Source organism: Anomaloglossus baeobatrachus, chromosome 9 (assembly GCF_048569485.1).
Source record: "Anomaloglossus baeobatrachus isolate aAnoBae1 chromosome 9, aAnoBae1.hap1, whole genome shotgun sequence".
NCBI lineage: Eukaryota > Metazoa > Chordata > Amphibia > Anura > Aromobatidae > Anomaloglossus > Anomaloglossus baeobatrachus.
In genome coordinates this window covers 219,725,982-219,744,826 of record NC_134361.1, presented here as the reverse complement: position 1 = coordinate 219,744,826, position 18,845 = coordinate 219,725,982, and the positions used below count along the sequence as shown (strand labels likewise).

The 18,845-nt window shown below is 50.3% G+C and overlaps 1 protein-coding gene across 1 annotated transcript in view; it reads left to right on the top strand.

Annotated features, from left to right (window-relative positions):
- LOC142251603 (metabotropic glutamate receptor 6-like) overlaps positions 1 to 18,578 on the top strand; it is an 82,873-nt gene extending 64,295 nt beyond the window's left edge. The window contains exons 9-11 of the mRNA XM_075324563.1: positions 3,322 to 4,257; positions 5,786 to 6,039; positions 17,996 to 18,578. Coding sequence (XP_075180678.1) covers positions 3,322 to 4,257; positions 5,786 to 6,037 — 1,188 coding nt within the window. The 3' untranslated portion in view covers positions 6,038 to 6,039; positions 17,996 to 18,578. The remainder of the gene's footprint in view (positions 1 to 3,321; positions 4,258 to 5,785; positions 6,040 to 17,995) is intronic.
- The last annotated feature ends 267 nt before the right edge of the window (positions 18,579 to 18,845 follow it).

Genomic DNA, 18,845 nt, shown 5'->3' with positions numbered 1-18,845 from the left:
CTATCTATCTATCCCTCTATCTATCTATCTATCTATCTATCTATCTATCTATCTATCTATCCCTCTATCTATCTATCTATCTATCTATCTATCTATCTATCTATCTATCTATCCCTCTATCTATCTATCTATCTATCTATCTATCTATCTATCTATCTATCTATCCCTCTATCTATCCCTCTATCTATCTATCCCTCTATCTATCTATCTATCTACCATATTTTTCGGACCATAAGACGCACCTTGGTTTTAGAGGAGGAAAATAGGAAAATAAAATTTTAAGCAAAAAATGTGGTCATGACACACTGTTATGGGGCGAGGATCTGCTGCTGACACTGTTATGGGGGTATTGTGCTCAAATTCTCTACTAAGGTACCCCATCCTGGTAATGATCCTCCCGCCTTGTATATGATTCCCATTCTTGTATATATATGTCCCTCATCCTTGTATATGCCCTCATCCTGCTATATACCCCCATTCTGCTATATACCCCCATCCTGCTATATACCCCCATTCTGCTATATATCCCCATCCTGCTATATACCCCCATTCTGCTATATACCCCCATCCTGCTATATACCCCCATCCTGCTATATGCCCTCATCTTGCTATATACCTCCATCCTGCTATATACCCCCATCCTGGTATATGCCCTCATCCTGCTATATACCCCCATCCTGGTGTATGGCCGCATCCTGTGGCACACAAAAAAAAATAAATGTTTATGCTTACCTTTCCTCACTCCCTGCAGCATCACTCCTCCTCCTGTCAGTGCCTGGCAACAGCGCCGCTGATCTGTGTGGAGCAGTAACCGTTGTCTGCAGCATCGCTCTTCCTCCTGTCTGCTTGTCAGCTGACCTGTGTGGAGACTAGCGGCGCGCACAGGGATGACGTCATCGCTGTGCTCACCGTTTTTACACAGATCAGCTGGCCAGCAGACAGGAGGAGATTGCGATGCTGCAGGGAAGTGACCGGTGAGTATACCGTAATATTCACTGCACTTCGCGCTGATGATGATGCTCGGGGGCAGTGAATATAGCCACACATGATCACTCCAGGCTGTAGTTGGCAGGGGTGATCATGCGGGCCGGCTGTTTACTATGCGCGCACCCCCGCCCATCGCCCCGCCCACCGGTCAGAGGCGGCTTCAGCGCTGAGAGATGACTGTTGGGATGATGGGCGTGCATATGTAATGAGCGGGTCCACGTGGTCACTATAAGCGCTGCTACAGCCTGCTCGTGCCCCCGATGACCCGCTCCACCGCAGCACCCTCATTCCCCGCAGCCCTACATTCAGACTATAAGACGCACCCCCCACTTTCCCCCAAAATTTGGGGGAAAAAAAGTGTGTCTTATAGTCCGAAAAATACGGTGTCCGTCTATCCATCCATCCATTTCCTCTTCAACTTTAGAACTTCGGTCACATGATGTGATGTCACAAAGGTCCTGAAGTAGTGTTATCAGAATATAAAATTCCTGGGGCCCCTCGGAGAACAGGGTCCCTCTGAAATTGTGCAGTTTGCTCTCTCTTACCCCTAACATCAGTCCTGCATAGCAGCCTGTCTCCTGTTCAGTTCTTTTAGACTCCTGCAATTGAGGGACCTTTGGTTACATCAAGGTCACATGACTGTGAAGTCTTCAAAGGTCCCTAAACATTCCTAACCTTGGGATACAACTACTGGTGTCCCTAAGAGAGTGGAGGTCCTGAGAAATTGTGCAGGCCCGGTCTGTAACTAGGGCTTATTTTTGGACTAGGGGTTATATTTCAAGCATACTCCAAAAATCCTGTAAGATCATGCTGGGGCTTATTTTGGGGAAAATACAGTAAATTGTTTTTACGAGCACTTTGCAATCTTACAAATTGAAGAACATGAGACAACGCCTTTAAGAAAAAACCCAATACTATGAAATATATAATTATACTAGCTATACTCCCCGGCTTCGCCCGGGTTAATAACTGCTGTTAACAAAATAGAATGTATTAACAAAAATGTATTCTGCACAAAAACCACAAAACAAATAGATAGAAATGTAATTATTAAAAGGGAAAAACTAAGCGAATAGAAGCATTTCACAACATATATTTCATCACCACAGATATTCCACACAAATGTAACTAAATTGGCCAAGTAATGTGCTCCGTCTGTCTCTTTCCAGGTCTGCCTCTTTCCCCGTCTGCCTGTCTCTGTCTGTCTGTTTTTTTGTCTGTCTCTATCTCTCTGTTTCTTTCCCAATCTGTCTCTTTCCCAGGTCTGTCTCTTTCCCCGTCTGTCTCCCCATCTCTTTGTCTGTGTCTTTTCCTGTCTGTCTCTTTCCCTGTCTGTCTCTTTTCCTGTCTGCCTGTCTCTGTCTGTCTCTTTCCTTCTCTGTCTCTATTTCTCTGTCTCTTTCCCCGTCTGTCTCTATCAAGGTCTGTGTCTCTTTCCCCATCTATCTTTGTCTGTCTCTCTGGCTGTCTCCTCCTTCCCTGTCTGCCTGTCTCTGTCCCTGTCTGCATGTCTGTCTGTCTCTTTCCCCATCTGTCTCTTTCCAGGTCTGTGTCTTTCAAGGTATGTCTCTTTCACCGTCTGTCTCTATCTGTCTCTTTCCCTGTCTGTCTCTATCTGTTTGTCTCTTTCCCTGTCTGTCTCTTTCCCTGTCTCTCTGTTTTTCTGTCTCTCTCTGTCTCTGTCTGTCTCTCTCTATCCATCTCCCCACCGACATCTTATTACCTCATATATAAGCTTCTTATACTGTGAATGTCTTTTGTTCCTATAGCAACCAATCACAGCTCCTACTAATAACCTGTAGTTCCAGGCTCCATTTACTTTAATGGAGCCATGTTTTTTGGAGAGTAACTGTAAAGCGCGAGGTTAAATTTTCCTGTCACAACATAGTCTATGACGTAACCCTGGGTCACATGAGGTGTCTGTGCAAAATTTCGTGATTGTAAATGCGACGGTGCGGATACACTTTTCATTTCACTTTTTCCCCATTATGTAGATAGGGGCAAAATTGATTGGTAAATTGGAACGCGCGGGGTTAAAATTTCGCCTCACAACATAGCCTTTGACGCTCTCGGGGTCCAGACGTGTGAGTGTGCAAAATTTTGTGGCTGTAGCTGCGACGGTGCAGATGCCAATCCCAGACACACACACACACATACACACACACACACACACACACACACACACACACACACACACACACACACCTCTATATATTAGATATATATATATGGGTAATGTGGTGGCTGACTGGTTAGCCTGTTACTCTGGGTTTTGACCAGAACTTTGTACCGACACTATAAACTTTGGTTACTAATTAGCTTTTTATTTTTCAGATTGAGGAGATGCAGTGGTACGGCGGGCAGTCCGACATCCCATCCTCTGTGTGCAGCCTACCCTGTCAACCGGGAGAGAGGAAAAAGATGGTGAAGGGGGTGCCGTGTTGCTGGCACTGCGAGCTATGTGATGGGTACCAATTCCAGCTGGATGACTTCAATTGCCAACTTTGCCCCTTTGACATGAGGCCAAATGCTAACCGGACTGCCTGCCGGCCAACGCCGATCGTCAAGCTGGAGTGGACATCTGCTTGGGCGATTCTGCCTCTTTTTCTGTCCATCCTGGGCATCCTCAGTACCCTCTTTGTGGTGGGGACCTTGATACGTTTTAATGACACCCCCATCGTCAGGGCATCTGGACGGGAATTAAGTTATGTTTTGCTAACGGGGATCTTCTTAATGTACGCAATAACCTTCCTGATGATGGCCGAGCCCGGCGTGGCCGTTTGTGCCCTTCGACGGCTCTTCCTAGGTCTGGGCATGAGTATTTCCTACGCCGCTCTTCTGACCAAGACCAACAGGATCTACCGCATCTTCGAGCAAGGGAAACGCTCAGTGACTCCTCCACGTTTCATCAGCCCCGGATCGCAGTTGGCCATCACTTTCAGTCTCTTCTGTGTGCAGCTGGTGGGGACAGCCGTGTGGTTGGCAGTTTTACCCCCGCACAGTGTAATTGACTATGAAGAGCAGAGGACACCCAACCCCGAGCTTGCCAGGGGGGTACTGAAATGTGACATGTCTGACCTGTCCCTCGTTTGCTGCCTAATGTACTCCATCCTTCTGATGGTGACCTGTACTGTATATGCGGTGAAGGCCCGCGGGGTCCCCGAAAACTTCAATGAGGCTAAACCCATTGGTTTTACTATGTACACCACTTGTATTGTATGGTTGGCATTTGTCCCTATCTTCTTTGGCACCGCACAGTCTGCGGAGAAGGTGAATTGCACTGCTGAGCCATGTGTACCATATCCATCATGTTACATGACCATGTGGTCGGTGAAGACCCCATTGTTCATTATTCACATTCATCTGCCAAATTTTTGGGACATGATTCATCCCCGTCTTGTTGACATTTTTGGAGGCCATGCCCATGATTCATCCACCGTCTTGTTGACATTTGTGGAGGCCATACCCATGATTCATCCACCATCTTGTTGACATTTGTGGAGGCCATACCCATGATTCATCCACCGTCCTGTTGACATTTGTGGAGGCCATACCCATGATTCATCCACCATCTTGTTGACATTTTTGGAGGCCATACCCATGATTCATCCCCGTCTTGTTGACATTTTTGGAGGCCATACCCATGATTCATCCCTGTCTTGTTGACGTTTTTGGAGGCCATACCCATGATTCATCCCTGTCTTGTTGACATTTTTGGAGGCTATACCTATGATTCATCCCCGTCTTGTTGACATTCTTGGATGCCATACCCATAATTCATCCCCGTCTTGTTGACATTTTTGGAGGCCATACCTATGATTCATCCCCGTCTTGTTGACATTTTTGGAGGCCATACCCATAATTCATCCCCGTCCTGTTGACATTTTTGGAGGCCATACCAGTGATCCATCCCCATCTTGTTGACATTTTTGGAGGCCATACCCATAATTCATCCCTTGTCTTCTTGACATTTTTCAAGGCCATACCCATGGTTCATACCCGTCTTGTTGACATTTTTGGAGACCATACCCATGATTCATCCCCGTCTTGTTGACATTTTTAGAGGCCATACCCATGATTCATCCTTTGTCTTCTTGACATTTTTCAAGGCCATACCCATAATTAGTGTTGAGCTGACCCGGATCCACAAAATCCGGATCCGCACGGTTTGAGAGCTCTCTCTCTCTCTCGCTCTCTCTCTCGTCCCGGATCCGGCTCCTGATTGATTTGCATGGACGTGGATTCCGGATCGGATCCGGACTTCTGCTACAACCCGATCCGGATCCGCCGGAACCGGATTCTAACCGATCTGCTCAACTCTACCCATAATTCATCCCCGTCTTGTTGACATTCTTGGAGGCCATACCCATGATTCATCCCCCGTCTTGTTGAAATTTTTGGAGGCCATACCCATGATTCATCTCAGTCTTGTTGACATTTTTGGAGGCCATACCCATGATTCATCCACGTCTTGACGACATTTTTGGAGGCCATACCCATGATTCATCCACGTCTTGACGACATTTTTGGAGGCCATACCCATGATTCATCTCAGTCTTGTTGATATATTTGGAGACCATACCCATGATTCATCCACGTCTTGACGACATTTTTGGAGGCCATACCCATGATTCATCCACGTCTTGACGACATTTTTGGAGGCCATACCCATGATTCATCCACGTCTTGACGACATTTTTGGAGGCCATACCCATGATTCATCCCCGTCTTGTTGACCTCCACCTCTTTATATAATCTCCCCGCAGCCATCAGTAACGGAGCCGACTTTCTCATTTAGATCTATATCCAGACCACTACTCTGACGGTGTCCATGAGTCTGAGTGCATCCGTCTCTCTGGGAATGCTTTACGTGCCCAAGGTTTATGTCATCGTCTTCCACCCCGAGCAGAATGTGCAGAAACGCAAGCGAAGCTTAAAAGCGGTGGCAACAGCAGCAGCGGTGTCCAACCGAATGTCTCAGAAAAACAGCGAGCGCCAGAACGGAGAGAGCAAAACTCCAGAAAAAAGCTTACCTGAGAGCAAAGGCTAAAGGTGCGTACGCCAGTGCTTCCGATTATGTGTCTCAAAGGGGGTTATCCACATTTGGGGACATTTTTTTTACTTAAAGGAATTCGGTCACCAGGGTTTTGCCACCTAATCTGAGAACACGTAACCTAGGGGCAGAGATCCTGATTTCAGTGATGTGTCACTTACTGGCCTGCTTAGTTTAGTTTTTATAAAATTGTTGTTTAATCAGCAGTAGATTATCATTACAGGACTACTTGTTGTGCTGCAGGTAGTCCAGCATATTCATGAGCTCTGTATAACTGCTAGATCTGCAGCATTGATTTTATCAAAATGACAGCAAATAGCTCAGTAAGTGACACATCGCTGGAATCAGGGTCTCTATCTCTACATTATGCTGCTCTCAGATGGGGGAGCAAAAACCTGCTGATAGATTCCCTTTAAATGCATGTATTTGGGGCTAATAATAATTTTTTTTAACTGGGTTTCATTAGTTTTTACTGTTTGTCTTTTACTCGTTCTCCGTTTTTTGTTTGTTCAACTTTGTTGTGGTTTATGGTCATAAAATCAGCTAAGAGCTCAGAAAAAGATAGACAAGTGTTATCATTAGAACGAGCTCACTGATGGATCCTCAGTTGACTCGTTATGCAATAAGCAGTGTACCACCGAGGCTACAGAAGCCACACGATGCAAATTTTGTTAATGGAAGCCAATTGTAAAAATAATGTTTAGCCAAAAATAGATGCAGGAAAGAAAAAAAAAAAGTGGACAACCCCTTTAAGAGATCCTTGAAAATACAAGTCATGGCCACACATGCTTTGTTGAGCCAAGTATTCCTGTGTAAGGGGTGGGTGGAGAGGGGAATGGCTGTCAGACCACAAATACAGTATTTAAGGTGCGTGGGACACTTTGAAAGGGTTAGAAAAACATGGCTGCTCTCTGTTAGAAACAACGCGACCATTGGGTGTGTGATATTGACTCCATTTACTTCAATGGAGCCAAAATGCAATACCAGGCACAACCCATGGTCAGGGGTGGCGCTGTTTCTAAAAGAAAGCAGCCATGTTTTTCTTAACATACCTTTCTGCAATAGTCTGAATGCATTGGAAACAGTAGAACAGTATAGCTGCGTCTCCCACCCCTGAGGATGGAGGCATACACACCTACTGCAACCCCTGAGGATGGAGGCATACACACCTACTGCAACCCCTGAGGATAGAGGCATACACGCTTACTGCAACCCCTGAGGACGGAGGCATACACGGCTACTGCCACCCCTGAGGATGGAGACATACACACCTACTGCAACCCCTGAGGATGGAGACATACACACCTACTGCAACCCCTGAGGATGGAGGCATACACGCTTACTGCAACCCCTGAGGACGGAGGCATACACGGCTACTGCCACCCCTGAGGATGGAGGCATACACGCCTGTTGCCACCCCTGAGGACGGAGGCATACTTGCCTACTGCCATCCCTGAGGATGGAGGTATACATGCCTACTGCCATCCCTGAGGATGGAGGCATACTTGCCTACTGCCATCCCTGAGGATGGAGGTATACATGCCTACTGCCATCCCTGAGGATGGAGGCATACACACCTACTGCCACCCCTGAGGATGGAGGCATACACGCCTGTTGCCACCCCTGAGGACGGAGGCATACACGCCTACTGCCATCCCTGAGGATGGAGGCATACACACCTACTGCCACCCCTGAGGATGGAGGCATACACACCTACTGCCACCCCTGAGGATGGAGGCATACACACCTACTGCCACCCCTGAGGATGGAGGCATACATGCCTGTTGCCACCCCTGAGGACGGAGGCATACATGCCTACTGCCACCCCTGAGGATGGAGGCATACACGCCTACTGCCACCCCTGAGGATGGAGGCATACACACCTACTGCCACCCCTGAGGATGGAGGCATACATGCCTGTTGCCACCCCTGAGGACGGAGGCATACATGCCTACTGCCATCCCTGAGGACGGAGGCATACACGCCTACTGCCATCCTTGAGGATGGAGGTATACATGCCTACTGCCATCCCTGAGGATGGAGGCATACTTTCCTACTGCCATCCCTGAGGATGGAGGTATACATGCCTACTGCCATCCCTGAGGATGGAGGCATACACACCTACTGCCACCCCTGAGGATGGAGGCATACACGCCTGTTGCCACCCCTGAGGACGGAGGCATACACGCCTACTGCCATCCCTGAGGATGGAGGCATACACACCTGCTGCCACCCCTGAGGATGGAGGCATACATGCCTACTGCCACCCCTGAGGATGGAGGCATACACACCTACTGTCACCCCTGTGGATGGAGGCATACACGCCTACTGTCACCCCTGAGGATGGAGGCATACACACCTACTGCCACCCCTGAGGATGGAGGCATACACGCCTACTGTCACCCCTGAGGATGGAGGCATACACGCCTACTGCCATCCCTGAGGACGGAGGCATACACGCCTACTGCAGCCCCTGAGGACGGAGGTATACACGCCTACTGCCATCCCTGAGGACGGAGGCATACACGCCTACTGCAGCCCCTGAGGATGGAGGCATACACGCCTGTTGCCACCCCTGAGGACGGAGGCATACACGCCTACTGCCATCCCTGAGGATAGAGGTATACACGCCTACTGCCACCCCTGAGGATGGAGGCATACACACCTACTGCCACCCCTGAGGATGGAGGCATATACGCCTGTTGCCACCCCTGAGGACGGAGGCATACACGCCTACTGCCATCCCTGAGGACGGAGGCATACACGCCTACTGCCATCCCTGAGGATGGAGGCATACACGCCTACTGCCATCCCTGAGGATGGAGGCATACATGCCTACTGCCACCCCTGAGGACGGAGGTATACACGCCTACTGTCACCCCTGAGGATGGAGGTATACACGCCTACTGTCACCCCTGAGGACGGAGGCATACACGCCTACTGCCATCCCTGAGGACGGAGGTATACACGCCTACTGCCATCCCTGAGGATGGAGGCATACATGCCTACTGCCACCCCTGAGGACTGAGGCATACACGCCTACTGTCTCCCCTGAGGATGGAGGCATACACGCCTACTGTCTCCCCTGAGGATGGAGGCATACACGCCTACTGCCACCCCTGAGGACGGAGGCATACACGCCTACTGCCACCCCTGAGGATGGAGGTATACACGCCTACTGCCATCCCTTAGGATGGAGGTATACATGCCTACTGCCATCCCTGAGGATGGAGGCATACTTGCCTACTGCCATCCCTGAGGATGGAGGTATACATGCCTACTGCCATCCCTGAGGATGGAGGCATACACGCCTACTGCCACCCCTGAGGATGGAGGCATACACGCCTACTGCCACCCCTGAGGATGGAGGCATACACGCCTGTTGCCACTCCTGAGGACGGAGGCATACACGCCTACTGCCATCCCTGAGGATGGAGGTATACACGCCTACTGCCACCCCTGAGGATGGAGGCATACATGCCTACTGCCACCCCTGAGGATGGAGGCATACATGCCTACTGCCACCCCTGAGGATGGAGGTATACACGCCTACTGCCATCCCTGAGGACGGAGGTATACACGCCTACTGCCATCCCTGAGGATGGAGGCATACACGCCTACTGTCTCCCCTGAGGATGGAGGCATACACGCCTACTGCCACCCCTGAGGATGGAGGCATACACGCCTACTGCCACCCCTGAGGATGGAGGCATACACGCCTACTGCCACCCCTGAGGATGGAGGAATACACTCCTACTGCCACCCCTGAGGATGGAGGTATACACGCCTACTGCCACCCCTGAGGACGGAGGCATACACGCCCACTGCCACCCCTGAGGACGGAGGTATACATGCCTACTGCCACCCCTGAGGACGGAGGCATACACGCCTACTGCCACCCCTGAGGATGGAGGCATACACGCCTGTTGCCACCCCTGAGGACGGAGGCATACTCGCCTACTGCCATCCCTGAGGACGGAGGCATACACGCCTACTGCCATCCCTGAGGATAGAGGTATACACGCCTACTGCCATCCCTGAGGACGGAGTTATACACGCCTACTGCAATCCCTGAGGATGGAGGCATACACGCCTACTGCCACCCCTGAGGATGGAGGCATACACGCCTACTGTCTCCCCTGAGGATGGAGGCATACACGCCTACTGCCACCCCTGAGGATGGAGGCATACACGCCTACTGTCACCCCTGAGGATGGAGGCATACACGCCTACTGCCACCCCTGAGGATGGAGGCATACACGCCTACTGTCACCCCTGAGGATGGAGGCATACACGCCTACTGCCACCCCTGCGGATGGAGGCATACACGCCTACTGCCACCCCTGAGGACGGAGGCATACACGCCTTCTGCCACCCCTGAGGATGGAGGTATACATGCCTACTGCCACCCCTGAGGACAGAGGCATACACGCCTACTGCCACCCCTGAGGACGGAGGCATACACGCCTGTTTCCACCCCTGAGGACGGAGGCATACACGCCTGTTGCCATCCCTGAGGACGGAGGCATACACGCCTACTGCCATCCCTGAGGATAGAGGTATACATGCCTACTGCCACCCCTGAGGATGGAGGCATACACACCTACTGCCACCCCTGAGGATGGAGGCATACACGCCTGTTGCCACCCCTGAGGACGGAGGCATACACGCCTACTGCCATCCCTGAGGACGGAGGCATACACGCCTACTGCCATCCCTGAGGATGGAGGTATACACGCCTACTGCCACCCCTGAGGATGGAGGCATACTTGCCTACTGCCATCCCTGAGGATGGAGGCATACTTGCCTACTGCCATCCCTGAGGATGGAGGTATACATGCCTACTGCCATCCCTGAGGATGGAGGCATACACACCTACTGCCACCCCTGAGGATGGAGGTATACACGCCTACTGCCATCCCTGAGGATGGAGGCATACACTCCTACTGTCACCCCTGAGGATGGAGGTATACACGCCTACTGCCACCCCTGAGGATGGAGGTAGACACGCCTACTGTCACCCCTGAGGATGGAGGCATACATGCCTACTGCCATCCCTGAGGATGGAGGCATACACACCTACTGCCACCCCTGAGGATGGAGGCATACACGCCTACTGCCACCCCTGAGGATGGAGGCATACACGCCTACTGTCACCCCTGAGGATGGAGGCATACACGCCTACTGCCATCCCTTAGGATGGAGGTATACACGCCTACTTCCATCCCTGAGGATGGAGGTATACACGCTTACTGCCATCCCTTAGGATGGAGGTATACATGCCTACTGCCATCCCTGAGGATGGAGGTATACTTGCCTACTGCCATCCCTGAGGATGGAGGTATACTTGCCTACTGCCATCCCTGAGGATGGAGGTATACACGCCTACTGCCATCCCTGAGGATGGAGGCATACACACCTACTGCCATCCCTGAGGACGGAGGTATACACATCTACTGCCACCCCTGAGGATGGAGGTATACATGCCTACTGCCATCCCTGAGGATGGATGCATACTTGCCTACTGCCATCCCTGAGGATGGAGGCATACTTGCCTACTGCCATCCCTGAGGACGGAGGCATACACGCCTACTGTCACCGCTGAGGATGGAGGCATACATGCCTACTGCCATCCCTGAGGACGGAGGTATACACGCCTACTGCCACCCCTGAAGATGGAGGCATACACGCCTACTGCCATCCCTGAGGACGGAGGCATACACACCTACTGCCACCCCTGAGGATGGAGGCATACACGCCTACTGCCATCCCTGAGGATGGAGGCATACACGCTTACTGCCATCCCTGAGGATGGAGGTATACATGCCTACTGCCACCCCTGAGGATGGAGGCATAAATGCCTACTGCACCCCTGAGGATGGAGGCATGCACGCCTACTGTCACCCCTGAGGATGGAGGCATACACGCCTACTGCCACCCCTGAGGATGGAGGCATACACGCCTACTGCCACCCCTGAGGATGGAGGCATACACGCCTACTGCCACCCCTGAGGATGGAGGCATACACGCCTACTGCCATCCCTGAGGACGGAGGCATACACACCTACTGCCACCCCTGAGGATGGAGGCATACTTGCCTACTGTCACCCCTGAGGATGGAGGCATACACGCCTACTGCCATCCCTGAGGATGGAGGTGTACACACCTACTGCCATCCCTGAGGACGGAGGTATACACACCTACTGCCATCCCTGAGGACGGAGGCATACACACCTACTGCTATCTCTGAGAACGGAGGCATACACACCTACTGCCACCCCTGAGGATGGAGGCATACACGCCTACTGCCACCCCTGAGGATGGAGGTATGCACGTCTACTGCCACCCCTGAGGACGGAGGTATACACGCCTACTGCCACCCGTGAGGGTGGAGGTATACACGCCTACTGCCACCCCTGAGGACTGAGGCATACACGCCTACTGCCACCCGTGAGGGTGGAGGTATACACGCCTACTGTCACCCCTGAGGATGGAGGCATACACGCCTACTGCCACCCCTGAGGATGGAGGTATGCACGTCTACTGCCACCCCTGAGGACGGAGGTATACACGCCTACTGCCACCCGTGAGGGTGGAGGTATACACGCCTACTGTCACCCCTGAGGATGGAGGCATACACGCCTACTGTCACCCCTGAGGATGGAGGCATACAGACCTACTGCTATCCCTGAAGATGGAGGCATACACACCTACTGCCACCCCTGAGGATGGAGGCATACACGCCTACTGTCACCCCTGAGGATGGAGGCATACACACCTACTGCTATCCCTGAAGATGGAGGCATACACACCTGCTGCCACCCCTGAGGATGGAGGCATACACGCCTACTGCCACCCCTGAGGATGGAGGCATACACGCCTACTGCCACCCCTGAGGATGGAGGCATACACGCCTACTGCCACCCCTGAGGATGGAGGCATACACGCCTACTGCCACCCCTGAGGATGGAGGCATACACGCCTACTGCCACCCCTGAGGATGGAGGCATACACGCCTACTGCCACCCCTGAAGATGGAGGCATACACGCCTACTGCCACCAACGTGGATCCAGCACAGATGCCTCTGGTGGTTAATGCCGGCTGATAAATCGTCTACACTTTGCCACCGGCGCTGATCTACTTTATAGGAACAGTATTTGCCCTCGTTTACTTAACATCTTGCAATAATCGTTAGGATTTCGTACAAGCGTCTGTCTCTATAAAGCCGTGGACAGAACATGCCGTGTGCAGATGGACGTGCTGCCGACTAATGATGCTTTTTAGGTCAGCAAAAACCATTCTATCAGTGATGATGGAGTAAATTGTGACTGATCACGTTTGCACCGGGCAGTGATGGAGAAGGATTATATAAGCGATCGCAGCCCGGTGTAACAGGCTCTTAACGGATGGCAATTGTAGGAGAGACGCCGAAAAGTGATTGTACTAAGCGGTGACTGGAGGACCGGTCCTGTCTATTTTTGCAAAGCCTCTTGTACGTGTACACTTGTGGGTTTATGCCATAAAAAATACATGGATATCCTCGGGAAAACCAAACAAACAGCCTTTATAAAACTGCATTTAGCCTGGAGGCAGCAATGTCCTTGGAGGGGGGGGTCTTACTTTACTGCGCAGTGAGACAGATCTCGTAGACCCCCGGCAGTCACACTGTGTCTTATATCCCACAGTACAAGAAAGGGTCATTTGTGGAGCTGCACCAGGAATAAGACGCTCGTCTTCATTGTGCATTTTCTGGTCTGTTTCACAAGACACTTTACTCAGCATTGGGAAACGTGTGGTCTAAAAATGTATCACATACGTTTCGCCGGCTTTCTACGCTTTTACTGGTGTCATCTACCACAAAGACATTGAGCCTTGCTCGTCCGCCTCGATAGGAATACTGTTCAGCTGCATTTATTGTGACACCAGGAAGACCTTCCACGCCCGAACAGCTCCTAAATATCAGATCAGACAACTTATGCAGCGCAAAAGGACGTAAAGATGTATTAATGGTAAATCTGACATTTACAAGCCTAGGGAGAAAAAGGAAAGTCAGAAGGGGTCAGGCCTGATCTGGGGTCTATAAGCAGAAGGGGTCATTCCTGATCTGGGGTCTATAAGCAGAAGGGGTCAGGCCTGATCTGAGATCCATAAACAGGAGGGGTCAGGCCTGATCTGGGGTCTATAAACAGAAGGGGGTCAGGCCTGATCTGGGGTCTATAAACAGGAGGGGTCAGGCCTGATCTGGGGTCTATAAACATGAGGGGTCCGGACTGATCTGTGGTCTATAAACAGGAGGGGTCAGGCCTGATCTGGGGTCTATAAACAGGAGGGGTCAGGCCTGATCTGGGGTCTATAAACAGGAGGGGTCAGGCCTGATCTGGGGTCTATAAACAGGAGGGGTCAGGCCTGATCTGGGGTCTATAAGAAGAAGGGGTCAGGCCTGATCTGGGGTGTATAAATAGACGGAGTTTGGCCTGATCAGAGGTCTGTAAATAGGAGTCAGGCTTGATCAGGGGTGTGTAAATAGAAGGGGTCAAGCCTGATCAGGAGTGTGTAAATAGAAGGGGTCAGACCTGATGGCCTGATCTGAGGTATATAAGCAGAAGAGGTCAGGCCTGATCTGGGGTCTATAAACAGGAGGGGTCAGGCCTGATCTGGGGTTTATAAACAGGAGGGGTCAGGCCTGATCTGGGGTTTATAAACAGGAGGGGTCAGGCCTGATCTGGGGTCTATAAATAGGAGGGGTCAGGCCTGATCTGGGGTCTATAAGCAGAAGGGGTCAGGCCTGATCTGGGGTGTATAAATAGACGGAGTTTGGCCTGATCAGGGGTGTGTAAATAGAAGGGGTCAGACCTGATGGCCTGATCTGAGGTATATAAGCAGAAGAGGTCAGGCCTGATCTGGGGTCTATAAACAGGAGGGGTCAGGCCTGATCTGGGGTCTATAAACAGGAGGGGTCAGGCCTGATCTGGGGTCTATAAACAGGAGGGGTCAGTCCTGATCTGGGGTCTATAAGCAGAAGGGGTCAGGCCTGATCTGGGGTGTATAAATAGACGGAGTTTGGCCTGATCAGGGGTGTGTAAATAGAAGGGGTCAGGCTTGATCAGGGGTGTGTAAATAGAAGTTGTCAGGCCTGATCAGGGGTGTGTAAATAGAAGGGGTCAGGCCTGATCTGGGGTATATAAGCAGAAGGGTTCAGGCCTGATCTGGGGTCTATAAACAGGAGGAGTCAGGCTTGATCTGGGGTCTATAAACAGGAGGAGTCAGGCCTGATCTGGGGTCTATAAACAGAAGGGGTCAGGCCTGATCTGGGGTCTATAAGCAGAAGGGGTCAGATGTGATCTGGGGTGTATAAACAGGAGGGGTCAGGCCTGATCTGTGGTCTATAAATAAGAGGGGTCAGACGTGATCTGGGGTCTATAAACAGGAGGGATCAGACCTAATTTGGGGTCTATAAACAGGAGGCATCAGGCCTGATCTGGGGTCAATAAACAGGAGGAGTCAGGCCTGATCTGGGGTCAATAAACAGGAGGAGTCAGGCCTGATTTGGGGGTCTATAGACAAGAGGAGTCAGGCCTGATCTGGGGTCTATAAACAGAAGGGGTCAGGCCTGATCTGGGGTCTATAGACAGGAGGGATCAGGCCTGATCTGGGGTCTATAAACAGGAGGGATCAGGTCTGATTTGGGGTCTATAAACAGGAGGCATCAGGCCTGATCTGGGGTCTATAAACAGAAGGGGTCAGGCCTGATCTGGGGTTTATAAACAGAAGGGGTCAGGCCTGATCTGGATCTATAAATCCGATAGTGAATTGCTGTGGAAGAGAGAGCGCAATAGGGTCTTACCCGGTAAGGATATAAAGGGATCACGGTACACTCACCTTTTCAGATTGTGCAAGTCACAACCCCTGTATAGCACATTCAGTAGTGGTATCAGCTGCAGCCCAGAGGTGTATGTGATGAAGTAAGACGTTAGTAGAAATCGGGTATATACCACGCTGATACGCAATGGTATATTAATATAATCTCTTTGTTGTTCGTACAGGTCTACGCGTTTCAGAGACATCCGTCTCCTTCCTCAGGACATCAAAGGAACAATCTGGTTCAAGGTTTGTTCCTTTGATGTCCTGAGGAAGGAGACGGATGTCTCTGAAACACGTAGACCTGTACGAACAACAAAGAGATTATATTACTATACCATTGAGTATCAGTGTGGTATATACCTGATTTCTACTTACATCTTATTACTGGATCTATAAATAGAAGGGGTCAGGCCTGATCTGGGGTCTATAAACAGAAGGGGTCAGGCCTGATCTGAGATCTATAAACAGGAGTGGTCAGGCCTGATCTGGGGTCTATAAACAGAAGGGGTCAGGCCTAATCTGGGGTCTATAAACCGAAGGGGTCAGGCCTAATCTGGGGTCTATAAACCGAAGGGGTCAGGCCTGATCTGAGATCTATAAACAGGAGGGGTCAGGCCTGATCTGGGGTCTATAAACAGAAGGGGGTCAGGCCTAATCTGGGGTCTATAAACAGAAGGGGTCAGGCCTGATCTGAGGGCTGTAAACAGAAGGGGCCAGGCCTGTTTTGGGGTCTATAAATAAGAGGGGTCAGATGTGATCTGGGGTGTATAAACAGGAGGGGTCAGGCCTGATCTGTGGTCTATAAATAAGAGGGGTCAGACGTGATCTGGGGTCTATAAACAGGAGGGATCAGACCTAATTTGGGGTCTATAAACAGGAGGCATCAGGCCTGATCTGGGGTCAATAAACAGGAGGAGTCAGGCCTGATCTGGGGTCAATAAACAGGAGGAGTCAGGCCTGATTTGGGGGTCTATAGACAAGAGGAGTCAGGCCTGATCTGGGGTCTATAAACAGAAGGGGTCAGGCCTGATCTGGGGTCTATAAATAAGAGGGGTCAGACGTGATCTGGGGTCTATAGACAGGAGGGATCAGGCCTGATCTGGGGTCTATAAACAGGAGGGATCAGGTCTGATTTGGGGTCTATAAACAGGAGGCATCAGGCCTGATCTGGGGTCTATAAACAGAAGGGGTCAGGCCTGATCTGGGGTTTATAAACAGAAGGGGTCAGGCCTGATCTGGGGTTTATAAACAGAAGGGGTCAGGCCTGATCTGGGGATTATAAACAGAAGGGGTCAGGCCTAATGTGAAGTCTATAAACAGAAGGGGTCAGGCCTGATCTGGGGCCTATAAATAAGAGGGGTCAGACGTGATCTGGGGTCTATAGACAGGAGGGATCAGGCCTGATTTGGGGGTCTATAAACAGGAGGAGTCAGGCCTGATCTGGGGTCTATAGACAGGAGGAGTCAGGCCTGATCTGGGGTCTATAGACAGGAGGAGTCAGGACTGATTTGGGGGTCTGTAGACATGAGGAGTCAGGCCTGATCTGGGGTCTATAGACAGGAGGGGTCTATAAATAGGACCGATATGTAGATGATACAGAGATATGAAGACTTTATAGATTGACTGTTCATGAAAAGGCAGCACAGAGTATTTGAGGACAGGTGTCTATTTTTCCCTCGCCGTTGAGTATTCACAAAGCATTAGAAATAGCTGATGAAGTTTAACTCCTAAGTGAAAGGATTTATCAGGGATCTCATTGAATAAAATTCAGGCTTAGAATTAAATATATATATTTTTTTTTTTATTAAAGAAAACAACATCCCACAATCCGGTTTATTGCGCTGTTTAGAATCGCGGTAAGATTCCATTTCCATTCCAGTTGCCTAGCAACCCTTAGTTTCTGCGCTGCCAAAGTTGGTCCCTGTCCTGCTCACATGTGGGTGAGGGAATAGTGTGAACGCGGCTCCAGCCCTTCATGTACGGGAATAAATATTTCAGTGAGAGTAAATGAAATAAGGACGATGATCCAGGGGCTGCAGAACAGGCGCGGCCAGCCTAATAACCGACGCCCGCTCTCTCTTATGTGCCCGCAGGTAGCGGCAACGACGGGTCACACTCGCACCTCGTCTGATCCATCCAGGGGCTGCACTACAGGACCGAAACCTCGGCTCATCCAGGTACATAAAAGCAGACGGGGGATCCCACAGGAGCGCTCGTCAATGTGGCAGAACACAAGCGAAAAATACTCTGCGCAGTATTACTTAACGCCGCTCCTCTTGACAGAGCTGTGCACAGCAATTAAGCCCCTCTCCTGATAAATCTATGCACGGCAGCACTTAATATTTTCCCTTTTTTTTTTTTTTCTTCATACCCTTCACCTGTCAACATCCTTTAAAGGGGATGCTTAACCCCTTCCCTGCCACAAACCATCATTTATTCCTCTCTGATTAAACAAAATTCATTATTAAATGGCTGATTTTTTTATTATCATTTTTTTTATTATTTATTTAATTTTATTTTATTTTATTTTATTTTATTTTATTTACAATTTTCTTGGCAATATAAATCAAAGAGCATATCCCTCCTATGACCCCTATAATTTGGCCATATCTTATTTATTCATTCCAGATGAGATCGGGACTGACATTAGCCCAAAACCTTGACCCCTAACAAAAAAAAACCTCATCTTCACTTATACAATGGACTTTCTTTCATTGCTTCCATCCTGAATTTATTAATAAAAGTAGATGTTTTAGCTTTGTATGATGCACGTCGCTTTTTTTTTGCTTATTGCGCTGCATTAATTGATCCGTGGACTGTGCTCGCTTAGGGGGCCCGGGGGTCCTACACTTATATCTGTGTATCATCGAAGCTTAGCACTGTACCATGTACCGTTTCCATATTTCCCGACCCCACTTCCCTCACCTTTAGATACGCAGTTAC